General features: G+C 47.7%; 1 protein-coding gene across 1 annotated transcript in view; it reads right to left on the bottom strand.

Moving 5' to 3' along the window:
* The window catches only part of PLXND1 (plexin D1), a 235,474-nt gene that overhangs the window by 102,534 nt on the left and 117,692 nt on the right, over positions 1-15,248 (bottom strand). The window contains exon 9 of the mRNA XM_044676038.1: positions 522-629. Coding sequence (XP_044531973.1) covers positions 522-629 — 108 coding nt within the window. The remainder of the gene's footprint in view (positions 1-521; positions 630-15,248) is intronic.

Below are 15,248 nucleotides of genomic sequence, written 5' to 3' on the forward strand. Positions count from 1 at the left end.
AAAAAGAGTTTCTTTAGGTCGGGCCATGACAGGGGAGTCAGGATTAAAGTTGAGTTTGTGACAATAGTCAAGGCTCAATCAATGGGTGGAACCAGAGGCTCGGTCTGTGTCCAGGGTCAAGGACAAGTCTGTGGCCGAGTCAGTGCTCAAATGGCGCTTAATCTATAGAAATCAGGGCTCAGGAGTGATGGGGTCAGGGGACGGGTCTTCAGCCAGAGTCAGAGTCAGCAGTCTTTGGCTAGAACCAGGGGCGCAGGCTGTGACTGGTGTCAAGGTTTGGCCAATGAGCAGCACCGAAGGTTCCCTTAGCCTGTGTTGGGACTGAGTGACAGTTTCCCAGAGTCAGAGGGGTTGGGGGCGGGGGCAGGTAGGACACTCAAGTGGTCTTATTCTTCTATAAAAAGGTCACCAAGACTTCCAGATCATTCTACCATTCCTGGGGCCTCTCCTCATGTTATCTAGTCCTCCACGTGTAGCAGGAACTGTAATATTCGGTCTCTACCCTCCACAGTGTCGCTTACCTGGGAGAAGAAGTCAGTGTTGGCCAAAGAGACATGGATGTTCTGCAGGCCTCCGGTGGGCACTGGGGCTAGTGGCATAGGCAGGATCCTGGGGCAGCCCTGGCTGTCCTGAAAGAAAGAAGGGGAAGAAGGGCTGTGAACGTCTGTCCTAGAAGAAACTGCTCTGAGGGGGGCCAAGGGGAACCAAGGCAATGGAAAGAGGAGGAAAAAGGGAAAAGCTAGAAGGGAGCTCCTTTAGACCTCACACTCAAAGCACTGGCTAAACTGTAGGAAAGGAAAGAGGGGAGAAACAAATGCCCTCAGGAGTTTACACTCCCATTGGTGAGAGAAATGCACACACAAAACAAATAAAGTAGAAGAGAGTACACACACCAACCATTGCAATTCTTTTTTTTTTTTTAAACCCTTAACTTCTGTGTATTGGCTCCTAGGTGGAAGGGTGGGCAATGGGGGTCAAGTGACTTGCCCAGGGTCACACAGCTAGGAAGTGTCTGAGGCCAGATTTGAACCTAGAACCTCCCATCTCTAGACCTGACTCTCAATCCACTGAGCTACCCAGCTGCCCCCCATTTCAATTCTTATGAAGCACCTACTATGTGTTGCAGGTCAAGGGGGGGGACAGGAGGGGGGAGATAAAGGCAAAAAAATAAACAACCCCTACCCTCAAGGGATCTCCACTGTGCTGGGTAGTATAATAAGTACAAGGTAAGCAAGTGAAGAGGGCAAAGGAGAAAACAAAGATCTCTAAGAATGTTAGAGGGAGAAAAAACCACCAGCAGCTAGAGGGAATGGAGGAAGGCTTTGTATGGGAGGTGGTGCCAGAGCCTTGAGGGATGATAAAGACTCTGAACTAGGAAATCAAGAGAGAAGGCATTTCAAGGATTGGGAATCGCCTGGGCAAATGCTCAGAGGTGGAAGATGACACATAATATTCAAGAAACATTGAGCAGTTCAGTTTGGCTAGAATAGAGAGTATATAAAGGGGAATAATATGAAATTGAACTGGAGAACGAGATTAGAGTATTTGTCAAATGCTCACAGCCAAACTGGACTGCTCAGTGTTTCTGGATTTTATGTGTCATCTCCCACCTCTCACCACTGAGAATGTGCCCTGGCTAGCCCTCCATCCTTGGAATGCATTCTCTGCTCATTTCCATATTTCTGAGTCTTTCTCCTCCCTCAAGGCTCCAGTGCCACCTCCCACACAAAGCCTTCCTTGATTCCCTCTAGCTGTTAGTGTTCCCTCCTTCCTCCAATATTCCTGGAGGTCTTTGTTAGTTGTTAAAGTAACTTGTTACTTGTTATGTACTTAAATATAGCAGGCACTGTGCTACACTGGGGAAACATGTTAAAGCAAACAAAATAGTCCTTGCCTTCAACAAGCTTATATTTTAATGGACAAGGATAAGATGTAAAGAAATATTAGAAAGTAAAGGACTGGGACAGCTCAGTGGATAGAGTACCAGCCAGGTGCAGGATAGAGCACCACGTCAGCAGGAAGGGGGTTTAAATATGGCCTCAGACACTTCCTAACTGTGTGACCCTGGGCAAGTCACTTATCTAGCTTGTGGGAGTCTACTTGTCCATCTTAGAATTCATAGTAAGATGGCAAAAGTAAACCTGGCTTATAAGAATAACCATAGTAAGAAGGTAAACACTTTTTGAAAGAAAGAAAAGAAAAGGAGATCTAGCATGGCACACTGGGTAAGGAGCTGGCTTTGGCATCATCAAAACCTCTAGTGTATGTGTGACCCTAAGCCAGTCACTCTACCATCTTATCTGTAAAGTAAGCAGGTTGGCCTCCAAGAAAGAGGCCTTCAAACTTTATGTCTATAGTCCTATGGATGGTACAAAGGGAGAAGGCAAAGAGGAGGTCATGGAGCTAGAACAGACAAGATGCAGCATTAGAGTAGTCGTCATGTAGGGCAGGAGAAGACAGGGTTGAGGATGGCCTCAAGATGGCAAATCTCCATGAAGAAGAACGGAGGTGCCTTCATTAGGAGAGAGAAGTTTGGGGGACGGATGACTTGGTGGAGGGAGGGGAAAGCGGGAGAGACGATGAGCTCAGTCGGGGACATGTTGAGTTCGAAGTAACAGCTGAACATGCAGATGGAGATCTACAACATACAGGGGTGGGACTGGAGTTCAAGGGGTAGCTACAGGGATTTAGGAGTCGTCTGAATAGACATGGCAACTGGACCCGTGGAAATGGAGGAAGACGGAACCTTGGGGGACATCCATACATAGGTGAGTGGTTTGGGAGATGGATTACGTTCCAGCAATGGAGCCTGAGTCACCAACATCCACCTGCCTGCTGGACATCTGCCTTTAGCTATCTACTGGCACCTCAACTCAACGTGTTCAAAATCGAACTCAGCATCTTTTCCAGAAAAAAAATCTCCTTTTCCTCCTAGCTTCTGAATTTCTGTTAATGATCCCACTACTCTACCCATCACCCCACATTCGAAACTTCCTAGTCATCTCCCTCTCCTTGGCTCTCTGTATCCAGTGACTTGCCAAATCCCACCAGTTCTTCCATTAAGTCTCTGGAATCTAACTCTCCTTTTCCATTCCTATTGCCATCAGCTTAATTCATGTTCCATGATCTTAAAATCAGATTGACAGTGTCTTCCTCTCTTCCCCCAATTCGTCCTTCATGACACTGCTGGATTAATGTTCCCAAAACATCACCCTCATTATGCCACACCCCTGCTCAAAGACCTTCAATAGCTCTTTATTACTTACTGGATAAATGTCAGACTCATTAGTCAGGCATTCGGGGTCCTCCGCAATTTGGTCTAAATCTATCTTTCTAGACTTATCTCCTGCTATTTTCCACTTATACACCCTCCCTGACCTACTTTTCTTATTCAAATCCCATCCATTGTTCCATTCCCCCAAGTGAGATCCCACTGAATCTCACAGTTGGCAAGGACCGCAGAACGCATCCACCCCAACTTGCCCCTGAACAGCAATCTCTTCTCCAGCACCTCTGGCAGGGGAGGATGCAGCTTCCACCCAAAGGCCTCCCTCCATTGATTCGCTACCTGGGGACACAGCTCTCATCAGTAGGAAGATTTCCTTTCACCAGATTAAATCGTCTTCTCGGCATCATCTTACTCATTGTCCCTCCCTCCTGGGGCCGAGCACAAGTTCCTTATGACATCCCTTCCTCTTCTCAAAGATGGCAGCTGGGCCATCTCTAAGACATCCTTGACACTGGCATGAGGGAAGGTAACTCGCCATAAGCCTGGAAAGGTAGGTTGGAGTCCAGTTGTAAGGACTTTAAATGCTAAGCTGAGGACTCTGTATTTATCCAAAAGGCAATAGGGAGCCACTGATGCTTCTTAAGCAGAGCAATGACACAGTCAGACTTGTATTTTAGGAAAATTATTTTGGCGGTTATGTGAAGGATGGACGAGCAAAGGGAGAGAATGGAAACTAAGAATCTAATGAGAAGTTTTGTAATAGTTCAAATGAGGCTGTGTGACCCTGGGCAAGTCATTTAATCTCCATTGCCTAGCCCTTACCACTCTTCTGCCTTGGAGCCAATACACAGTATTGACTCCAAGATGGAAGGTGAGGGTTAAAAAAAATATTTCAAATGAGAAATGAAGAAGACCTTAAACTAGGCTAGTGGCCTTGGGAGTAAAAAAAGGGGGGGAGGGCAACAGACCCTGGAGTCCTGGGTTTTAGTGCCCGCTTTGCCACTCACTCATTGGATAACCATGAGAAGTCACTACATTTTCCTGGGTCTCAATTTCCTCATCTGTAAAGTGGTACTAAGAGCACATGGCCTGCCTATCCAAAGGATCAAAGAAGATGGAGAATGTGACCTGATTTTAGAAAGTGGAAATCGAGGTACCAAAGAGAGATATAATTCAATAAGATACAGGAAATCTGGAGGATGGCCAGTGTAGAATGCAGTGGGCACTGCCCCGGCTCCCCCATCCCTCCTGCAGGTCCAGATTGTTCTGGCCTAGCCAGGGCTGGCCTTGGCTCAGCTCTGCTCCAACCACCTTCTGCACGGGCTGGGTCTGCAGGGAGCCCCTCCATTTCCCTTAATTGAAAATCCATGGGTAATTTAAGGAAAATTTAATCCATATGTTACACTTATATTGTCAGATGTTGTATTTCAATCCGGAAACTGTGGAAATGAATTTCCAACCTTTCTTCTTCCCCCTCCCCCCCTTTCCACTTGGAAGCTAAAGATTCATTAGGTCCAATCAAAGGGGCCCCCCAAAGCCTGAAGTTAAGGAATCCCCAAAGCCACACGTTTGGAGTCATTCCTACATCACTGAAGAAACTCAAGTGGCCTCAGGAATGTCCTGCCTCATTTATTCACTAATCCATTATTCAACAAATATTTATTGACCAATAATGATATGCATTATTTAAAAAAAAAGGAGCGAGCCAGGGTCCTTGTCCCCAATAAGGCTGACCCACATTTATGCCGGCCCTTAGTGTTTACCCAATGATTTTCTCAGAGAACCATTATCCTCAGTGGGGCCCAAGCGAGGTCAAGGGTATGTTGGGACTCACATTGGTTTCATTGATGCTCAGACCATTGAATGATCTTTCCAGTACATCACGCCAAGTCTTAAGGACCAGACAATTTCATCACATTGGTAGGTTGGCTTTCCGGATTTAGTGTAGGAATTATTTAAATCTTGGACTTCCCTCAAGGCCCAGGTCAAATGCCACCTCCTCCAGGAAGCCATCTCTCCTCTCTTAAGGCCAATCTCTGTATTCCTCTAGTACAATTTACTGCCCCCATGTCATGCTTTCGCAGAGACTGCGTGATCTTGGGACTTGAATGGTACATGGCTCCCCTTGCCGATGAGACTGTGGGTTCTTTGAGAACAAGGGGATGCCTTTTGCCTTTCCTCCTATCCACAGCACTTAGCACAGGCCCTGGAGCACAAGTATTTGGCACGTTTACTGGAAGGCAGGGGCTGTGTCTGCTACAGGATTTGGTCCTTTCTGCTTGTAGGACGTGCGCCCCAAAGCCATGGCTATGCTAACTCTAGAGATAATCATTGTTTTCTATTGCCTTCTTGGACTAAATTATTATTTACCCTGGAGCCGTCTAAGGCCGATGGAAAGACAAAGTCAAGGCAACTGGGGAGGGCCCAGGACTACGGTGGAGTCTCCAATGTCTGACCGGGCTCTGAGACCTCCACAGGGCTTGTTTTGGCCACCTAAGTGTTAAATGCTTTACAATTATTATCTCATTTGATCTTCTCAACAACCATGGAGAAAAGATGCGATTTTTATTGCAGATGAGGAAACTGAGGCAACTAGAGATTCAGTGATTTGCCCAGAGTCCCACAGCTGGTCAGTGTCTATGGCTGGATTTGAAACCAGGTCTTCTTGACCACTACACTGCCCAGGTGCCCCCTTTTCAGACTATGGAGACACCATCTTTCCAGTCCCCTAGGCTCAGTCTCGGTGTCATCCTTCACTAATCAATCACTCTCAATCAGCCCACGTAGCCAAACAGTTGCCAAAACCTAGTTCTAATTCTCTTTGTCTCCGTCACATAGCCACTGCCCTAGTTTGGACCTTCAGATCCTCTCTTTTCTAGACCACTGAAATAGCATTCAAATCTGTCTCTCAGCCTCAAGTGTCTTTCTATTTCAATTAATCCCTCCAGATGGCCACCAAAGTGATTTTCTAAGAAGGTAGATCTGACTGTGTAACTCCCCTACTCAGTAAACTCCAATGGCTCGCTATTGCCTCTAAGGAAAACCAATGATAAAACTCCTTTGCTTGGTATTTAAAGCCTCTCACAGCTTGGTCCCTACCTACCTTTCCAGCCTCATTACACATTACTCCTCTCCACACTCTATGGATCAGCCATTCTGGTCTACTAGTCATTCCACATAGTGGTCACTCCATCCCTCCACTCCACCTTGCCCTGGCTCTCACTCCCCGCTCACCTCAGCCTCTTGGAATCCCAGTTTTTTGGTCTCCTCCTGTCCCTCCATTCCTGAAGATGACCTTGTATTGGTTCTTTTGCATATATCTATCCATAGCACGTGTTATCCGATAGACTGCAAGTTCCTGGAAGTCAGAGACTTTCAGTTCTGTTTCTGTAGCTCTAGATCAGTGGTTCCCAAACTTTTTTAGCCTACCGCCCCCTTTCCAGAAAAAATATTACTTAGCCCCCTGGAAATTAATTTTTAAAAAATTTTAATAACAACTAATAGGAAAGATAAATGCACCTGTGGCCATCACCACTCCTCTGGATCGTTGCAGCACCCACCAGGGGGCGGTGGCGCCCACTTTGGGAATCACTGCTCTAGAGCCTAGCACAGAGCCTAGAACCCAGTAGGAGCTTAATAAAAATCTGTTGATTATTGAAAAGTGAAAAGAGCCCCCACTGGCCAGGGAGGCACCCAACCTGCCTCCACCACCAGCACCAAGGGGCCAAAGCCCTGTGCTGGGGCTAGCTCCTGAACCTGGGGCTGGCTGGAGCCCAACTGTGGTCTCTGAGAGCAGAAAACAGTTTCACTACCCACCTCACAGAGCTGTTGTGAGAAAAGCCTTCTGTAAACTGTAAAAAGCTGGAAAATGTAAGTTGTTGTGATTATTAACAGGAGCTCTCAAAGCCTTTCTTGGGAGATCTCCAAGCTCCACCCCACCTCTGGTTTGCCAGGTTCCCAGTAAGGCAGGGAGCAACAACATCCTCTCCCAGCATGGTGCAATGGAAGGAATATTATCCATAGTCAGAAGGGAGCAGGGTTCTAAGCTGACACCAGTTCCTTGTATGACCATGGACAAATTCTCTGAGCCTCAGGCTCTTCATCTGTAAAATGGGAACCTCTTCAGCCTCTTGGAATCCCAGCTTTTTTGGTCTCCTCCTGCCCCTCCATTCCTGAAGATGACCTTGTATTGGTTCTTTTGTTACAGGGATCCAATGAGGGGATATGTGTGTGTCGTACTTTGCAAACTTGAAAGTGCACAGCAAAGTGTTAAAAACATTAGTTAAAAACTCAGGAAGACCTGAATTCAAATCCTGCCTCAGACACTTACTAGCCTGTCATTGTGGGCAAGTCGTTTAAGCTGTTTGCCTCAGTTTCCTCATCGGTAAAGTGAGGATAATAATAGGGTTTACCTTTCAAGGTTGTTGTGAAGATCAGATGAGATAAAAATAGGAAAGCACTTAGCATAATGCCTGGCATGTAGTAAGAACCATTATTATGATTATTATGATTTTAGCAAAGCATTGGACAAAGTCTCTTATGTTATTCTTCTGAAAAAAAAAATGGAAACACGTAGGCTTTGACTATACAGTTAGGTGGAATTGGTGGAGGCCTGGACCCAGGGAGTAGCCAATAATGATTTAAAGTCAACTTGGAAGGAGAACTCCAAGGAAGCCTGCCTCCCTCTACCATGCTCTCACGGACTGTGTCCCCGCTTGTTCCTGGGGGAGTGTGTGCTTCCGTGCTAATATATGACTGTGTGTGTACTAAAATCCTATCTTGGGGGGGGCAGCTCAGGGGTTGAGAGCCAATCCTAGAGATAGGAGGTCCTGGAATCCAATCTAGCTCTAGCTGTGTGACCCTGGGCAAGTCACTTAACCCCCACTGCTTAGCCCTTACTGCTCTTCTGCCTTGGGATCAATACACAGTACTGATTCTAAGACAGAAGGTGAGGGTTTAAAAAAATCCGATCTTGTGGTCTCCCTTGCTCCTTGGCTTCCCCCCAAGTCAGAATATGTTGCCGGTATAAGATAACAATAAGAGGAAATAAGAGAGTGAAGGGGAGCATAGAAGCCATTTGTAAAACTGCTTCAAAAAATGACCGGTACCACATGTTGTGAGTGTGTGCAAAATGAGGAGAAGCCAGCCAGACCCCAGTGGCACGGCCCCCCCCCCCCAGTGCCACTCAGGGTCCCTGGTCTGTGAGCTACAGATAAGCTCCGACATGTGCCATAAGGCTGGTGAACCGTTATGGAAATGAAGGAAACTTAGGGTGGCACCGATAACTTTGAGATGTATTAATGAACTAAGCCCAGGGTGGCCTAGATAAGCATTAGCCCATCTCCCACCACAAAATCCTGTGAAAATGAGACCCCAAACGCCGAGCTCCCCGAGCCCTTCTCTGTCTGCTATGGTCGGTGTGCTCCAGGGCTCCTGCCTCCGCTTCGCTGCCCTGTAAATGACTTCCTGTCCCCGGTTCTCCACACGCCTGCCTCCCTCCACCACCCTCTCACTGAGTGTCTCCCTGCTTGTCCCTGGGGGAGTGTGTGCTCCTGTGCTAATACACGGAAGCCTCAGGGGGTCTCGGGCCTGATACTGATGCTACTGTGCCCCCCTCAGAGGAGTGTGTACAGGGTACGGCTTAACTTAGAAGTGTTGGTAAGGGGAGGGACTTTTTTTTTTAAACCCTTACCTTCCATCCTGGAATTAATACTAAGTCTAGGTTCCAAGGCAGAAGAGAGGTAAGGGGTAGGTAAATGGGGTTAGGTGACTTGCCCAGGATCACACAGTTAGGAAGGGACTGAGGCCAGATTTGAACTCAGGAGCTGCCATCTCTAGGTCTGGCTGGCAATCTATTGAGCCACCGAGTTGCCCCAGAGCAGGGCTTTTTAATCTAGAAATAATGTGCCTGTCTCTGTGTGGTGCCTTGTGTGGAACCCAAGGGGACTGGCCCCTGTGGCACTGGGCTACAAAGGCTGAAGTAGATGAAGGAGGGAGAGACACTTCCTCCCACCATACCTGTACGAGTCCAGGGTGAGCTGCTGGCATCAACGGTAAGGGCAAAGCTGTTTCTTTAAGGGTGGCAGTGAGAGAATAACCGCACTGTGAGGAGGGTATGAGGGCAAAAGCTGCGTGTCTGTGGGTGCTCCTGGGGGCCTGGGCAGCCACCAAGAAAAGCCTCCACCCCTCTGCTAGCTTGTCTCAATGGGAGCAACAGAAAGCTCTTGACGGTCGTCCAAGCAACTGATGCAACCCACAGCCAATATCATGACATCATCCAGGCTGAGATAGGGAAGGTGGGCCGGCTTCTAGCAGAAATTGCTGCTACTGCTCTCAGAGGTGACCCCCTGATCCCCAAGTTCCCCCCAAGGGGATCCCCATCAGCAGTCTGCCCCAGCCCAGGCTCTCCCCAGGAAATTAGGCAAAGAACCCTGTCCCCATCCCCAGGCCCCCAGAGGAAGCCACTGCTGACCTAGACAAATGCCATCGCCCAAGAGATAAGATGGCATCTCCCAGCCACTGCTGGGCACCCTGAGAGAAGATAGAGAAGATTGGGAGAGTCTGTGGACAGAGAGGCTGAACCTCCCCTTAGCGGCTCCCATGCCTGCAACACAGACAGAGATGAGAAAGTAGATACGGGAGAATTGAGCAGTAAGAAATCCACCCCCCAGAACCCCGGCCAAGCTGCCCCTGTCGCCACCAGAAGGCTGGCGAGGAAAGGGGGCTGTGAGGAGGAGGAGGAAGAGGAGGATGAAGGCTTGGGGTGCAGGGTGAAGTCAGACCCCTTACTAGGCTCGAGGGACCAACCAGACTTAAGGATTTGCAACAAAAGTCAAAGAAAAAAGCTGCAGCACGGATGTCTACTGGCAAAGGCCAATCCTGACTACTGGGGAAAAGAGACGGCTGGCGTCCATATGCAGGGACCCTGGAGTCGCCACCCATCTAAGAATCCCCAGGGAACTTCGGACAAAAATTAGACCAGCGTCCAGAGGATACAACCCCCTTCGCCACGGCTGCATTGGGTTTTCTCAGTCTCATGGCTATGGACGGCCAGCTGACCAGTCATGGCTGGGCAATCCTCCCCCAGAAAATTCAAGTCCCCTCACAAATTTCCCGAGGTGTAAAAGGACCCACAAGGGGAGAACCATCCTTGCCTCAGCCCGAGATAAGCTACTGTCCCTCAAGGACCCCACTGCTGTTAAGGGGGGTATCCGGTATCCAGGTGCAAGTGGGAGGACTCCTACATGACTCTCTGAAGTTCTAGAGGTCTCAGGTTCTACCCCAACTGAAGGTCTACAGAGCCCTTGTGCTGGGCTCATTATTGTAGGCTTGTTAGACTTGGACACTCTACTAGCGCCATGCCAGGAAACAGAACTGCTTCCATTTGAATTGTTTTAGGGAGATTCTGAAGCTCGCCCGGCACAAGAAGGTACCAGACGCCGAGGTCCTCTCCCAAGCTGAACTGCCGAGCACTCCAGCTCTACTGCAGAGGGCACAACTCCGCTCAATGGGCTGGCCACGTCCCCCAAATGCCAACCACATGTTTGCCTAAGAGACTTTTACAGAGAACTCCCAGAAGGCAGCACTCGCACGAAGGTCAGGAGAAGCACTCCAAGGACCCTCTCAAGGTCTCTCTGAAGAACTCTGGTATTGCCTATAAAACATGGAAGATGCCAGGCCATCATGGCGGGCTGGCATCCAAGAAGGCACTGTGCTCTGCGAGCAAAGCAGAAGTACAACACAACAAAGGAGACGCGAGTCGTGCAACTCCAGAGAAGTCTCCATCCCAAACGCTCCAATGGACTATTTATGCCCAACCTGTGGTAGAGCCTTCCCAGCACTACTGAACGGATCAGCCACAGTGGAACCCGCCGTACCCTGAGCCCAACACCATGATGTCATTGGTCCTCTCTGAGTATGAAGGAGGAACAACCACAACAAGCAATTATTGCGTTTGTAGCGATTTGTTTGGCCAATAGCCATGGTAGCGCGGGGCCACGGCAAGGGCTTGGGGGGCCGAGGAGTGAATTGTGTTAAAACTGTATCTGGATCCCCTGGCCATGTTCTCCATTCCCCCAACCTGCCCTGAAGTCTATAGAAAGCACAGAAGTAGCTGGCATAAGGGAAGAAAAATAGGAAGCAACAGTGTAAAGGGGAACTGAGAAGTCACTGCCACATAAATTAACTGCAACCACATCCTGGGCCAGGCCCCGTCTGCTCACAGTCCTTTCAGATAAGTTCCTCACCTACACAGTAAGACCAGCAAAACAGGACGTCATTTGAGGAACTCCAAGCTGGCCCGGATAACTTTGAGATGATGTGGATGTTAATGAACTAAACCTAAAGTGGCCTAAATAAGAGTTAGTCCATTCCTCCCCTCTCCCCCATCATCAAAACCCTATCAAGTGGGATCCTAAAATCCTGCCCCTGAATACTCCTCCACCTGCCGTGGGTCCATGCTCCCTAAGAGCTCCCCAAACCTGATCAACAGTTATGGAAGTGACTAGCTGTGCCCCAATCCCCCTCCTATCTCTTCTCCAGACTGCCTGCCCTCTTTCTACTCCCCCATTCCCTGCGCTATCTCTGTGCTCTGTACCCTCTTTGCCTTTAATTTAAATGTGATTGGTGCATCATTCCCCTCTTTTGTCAGCGTGATCTTTCCCAGCAAGTTTCCAAAGGACCAGGTGTGTTTGTGCCGATCCAACAGGGACTCCTTGGTGGCCCCCTTCCTTCGGCTCAGGAACCAGAAGCACCAGGACTGAGACTTCCTTTGTTCCATAGCTGCACTTTATGGTGGATAAGCAGGGCACCACGAATCCACTGAATGAAAGCAAGATTGGACAAAGGATTCTTGGGTCCCCTCCCAGACAGGGACTCTCCTCCATCTCAAGGTGGAGGTCATAATAGAACACTATGCCTATTAAGATTGTGCATGACACAAAGTTGGAAGGACTAGTTAATACACTAGATGTCAGAATCCGGACTCAAAAAGATCTAGCTTTACAGCCTAGAACATTGGGTCAAATCAAAGAAGACAAAACTGAAAAGGCTGAATGTAGGTCTGACATGAGTTCAGCAAATCAACTTCACGAGTACGAGTTGGGAGGAAAAGCATGGTTATACCACAAGTCATCTGAAAGAGATCCAGAAGGTTTTAGGAGATTGCAAGATCAATAGAGATCTCCAAGGAATGTTATTTTCTTCATGTCCCTTCCCTGCTCAACAGCCTTCTATGGCGCCACATTAGCAAAAAAATAAAAAAGCAAATGGGATCTCTGCTCACATTCAGAGAAGCACAGCTTCTAGGAATAAGGAAGGAATGGTTCCGCTGTATTCTACTGCAGACAGAATACATCTGGGTTACTAAGTTCTCTTTTGTGACCAGAATTTAGGGAAGACATTGCTAAATTGGAGAATGTCTAGCAAGGACAATCAGGTTAGAAAAGGGCCTTGAGATCATTGCTACATGAGGATGAAGGAACTGGAAATGTTTAACCTAGAAGAAAGAAGTTTCATGGCGACTTTCTTCAAGTTATGTGAAAGGCTTCCTCAAGGACGGAGAGAATATTTGTTTTTCTTGGCCTTAAAAGGCAGAAAGAGGTTTTCTAAAAATTAGAGATATTTCAAAGTGGAATGGGCTACCTCTAGAGGTAGTGTGTTTCCACCCTTTTGTTGGAGGTCTTCAACAACGTCTCCATGGCCATTTTGTTGAGAATATTATAGGAGTGATTCTAGTTCAGTTACTGATTGGTCTGGATGGCATTTGAGGTCTTCTCCAAGTCCGAGATTCTGAGATTCCAAATAGTAGTCCTATGAAATATGAGTTCATAGAGTGGTATCATCCTGGAAAGATGGATGCCCCAGTTCTGGAATCAGAGCTACTTGGAAGAATTAAAGGAGATAGAGTTGTGATAAGCCAGCTTAGCCAGTTGTAGCCAACAGGACAGGGAGGGACCCTGTTCTCTGATCAATTAATCACTGGTCACAGTCATGTGCACCCAAGATGGCTATATCCATGGCTCCAACCACAAAGACGTCTAAGGCTCATTGCTTTAGGCTCTGCTGAAGGGGAAAGGGAGGTTGCCAAAGACACTGAGCATTCTTGGAAGCTCAAAATGGATGCATCCCATCCTGTCCCCCAATCAGAAGGCAGAACACGTGGACAACCATAAGCTTTACTTTTAGCACATAAAAGTCCTATCCAAGAGCTCCTCTTTGTTTACAAGAAAAGTTCCAAACTCCTTAGCCTGGCATTTAAGGCCCTCCAATTCAGCCCACCTCAGAAGCATCTGACACATCTCCAAATCCAGCTCCTTGTTCTCCCCTACACAAAGCCTCTGCCTCTATTAAACTGCTCTATTCACTGTTCCATAACAGGCTATGTGCTCTCTCCTCTCTCTGTCTTTGTCTATGTTGTTCTTCTCTGCCTAGAGTGCCCTCCCTAGGTCTACTCTCAGCCTGGCTAAATTCTGTCAGTTCTACTCTAAAAAAGCAGAAAGAATATGGAATTTGAGGGGGCAGCTAGGTGGCACAGTGGCTAGAGCGCTAGACTTGGACACAGGAAGACTTGAGGTTAAATCTAGCCTCAGCCACTTACTAGCTGTATGACCCTGAGCAAGTCACTTAATCTGATTTCCCTCCCCAAAAAAGGGATGTGATTTGATTTGAGACAACATGGCCTGGATTTTCACTCTGCTCCATACCACTTGTGTGTCCCTGGGTGAATTACTAAGCTTCTCTGGGTCATGGTTTCCTATTCTGGAAATATTTTAAAATTTTATATGTAAAAAGGGACAAAGGTCCCTTCCACTCTTAAATCCAGTGATTTAATGATTCCAGGGAAAACTCAAATTCCAGGTCCCCGAGGAGGATTTGCCAGGCTGTGCCAGGACACAGTGAGCTCTCATTGAGATGCAGAATCACAGAGAGTGAGAACTGGAAGGGATCTTAAAGATCATTTAGTCACTCAACAAAAACTTATTAAGCACTTGCTGTATACATTGTGTTAAGTGGTTACAAAGAAAAAAGCAAAAACTTGGCCCTCAAGAAGCTTACCTTCTAATGGGACAGACAACATATATATCCATAAGTCCATATAAGATACAGAGCAGAAGGGAGGTAACCTTAGAGGGGAAGGGACTAGGAGGGGAAGGGAAAGGGGATCAGGGAGGGCAAAAGGTTCATTTGTGCCAAGTCTGAGAAGAAAACACATACTCCAACAAGCATAAATGAGGAGGGAGAGAATTCCAGGAATGAGCCAATTCAATGGCACTAGTCCAAGACATTTATTTTACCGTTGGGGATACTGAGGCAGAGGTTGGGGCACTTAATCCCAATTGCCCGCTCCTTACCGCTCATCTGCCTTAGAATGATACTTCTTATCAATTCTAAAACAGAAGGTGAGGTTTGTTTGTTTTTAATTTATGATACTATCATTCTTTCACCTTGATTTCCTTTGGAAGCCCACCATTGGCCACGCTCATGCCTGGATGAGGCACTGGAGGAGCCGGGCACAGGAATAAGCAAAAGGGCTCACATTTCTAGGATGCTTTATGGTTTACAAAGCATTCTCCTTCCAATGGCTCTGTGAGGAAGGCCGTACAAGGCTTAGTATTCTGCCATTTTATAGGCAGGGAGGTTAAGGCTCAGACCCATGAAATGATGCTCGTGGTGAACCAGCGGCAGACTGGGGCTCTGACTGCAAGCCCAGGCTCTTCGGACTCACACTCCACAGACACAGAAAGCTCCGTGTTTCTTCCACCACTTCTCCTCCCTAATTCTAGGGGACTCTAATATTTTCTCCTCCACCCAGCGGGCACCCAGGGCCCCTCAAGTGATGGGTGAGGGTCTTTCTGCAGCAACCATTGGCCTATTAGGAAGACAGTCTGGGTAGTGCTGCTGGAACCAAATCAATCCAGCCCCACTCAGAATGAAACCTAAGAATGTGGAAAACAGGAGAGAGCTCTCAAGTGGTTCCTGAGAGCGAGAAAAGACCATAATGGAGTATCAATTGAGCTGC

The sequence above is a fragment of the Gracilinanus agilis genome, chromosome 1 (assembly GCF_016433145.1).
Source record: "Gracilinanus agilis isolate LMUSP501 chromosome 1, AgileGrace, whole genome shotgun sequence".
Taxonomy (NCBI): domain Eukaryota; kingdom Metazoa; phylum Chordata; class Mammalia; order Didelphimorphia; family Didelphidae; genus Gracilinanus; species Gracilinanus agilis.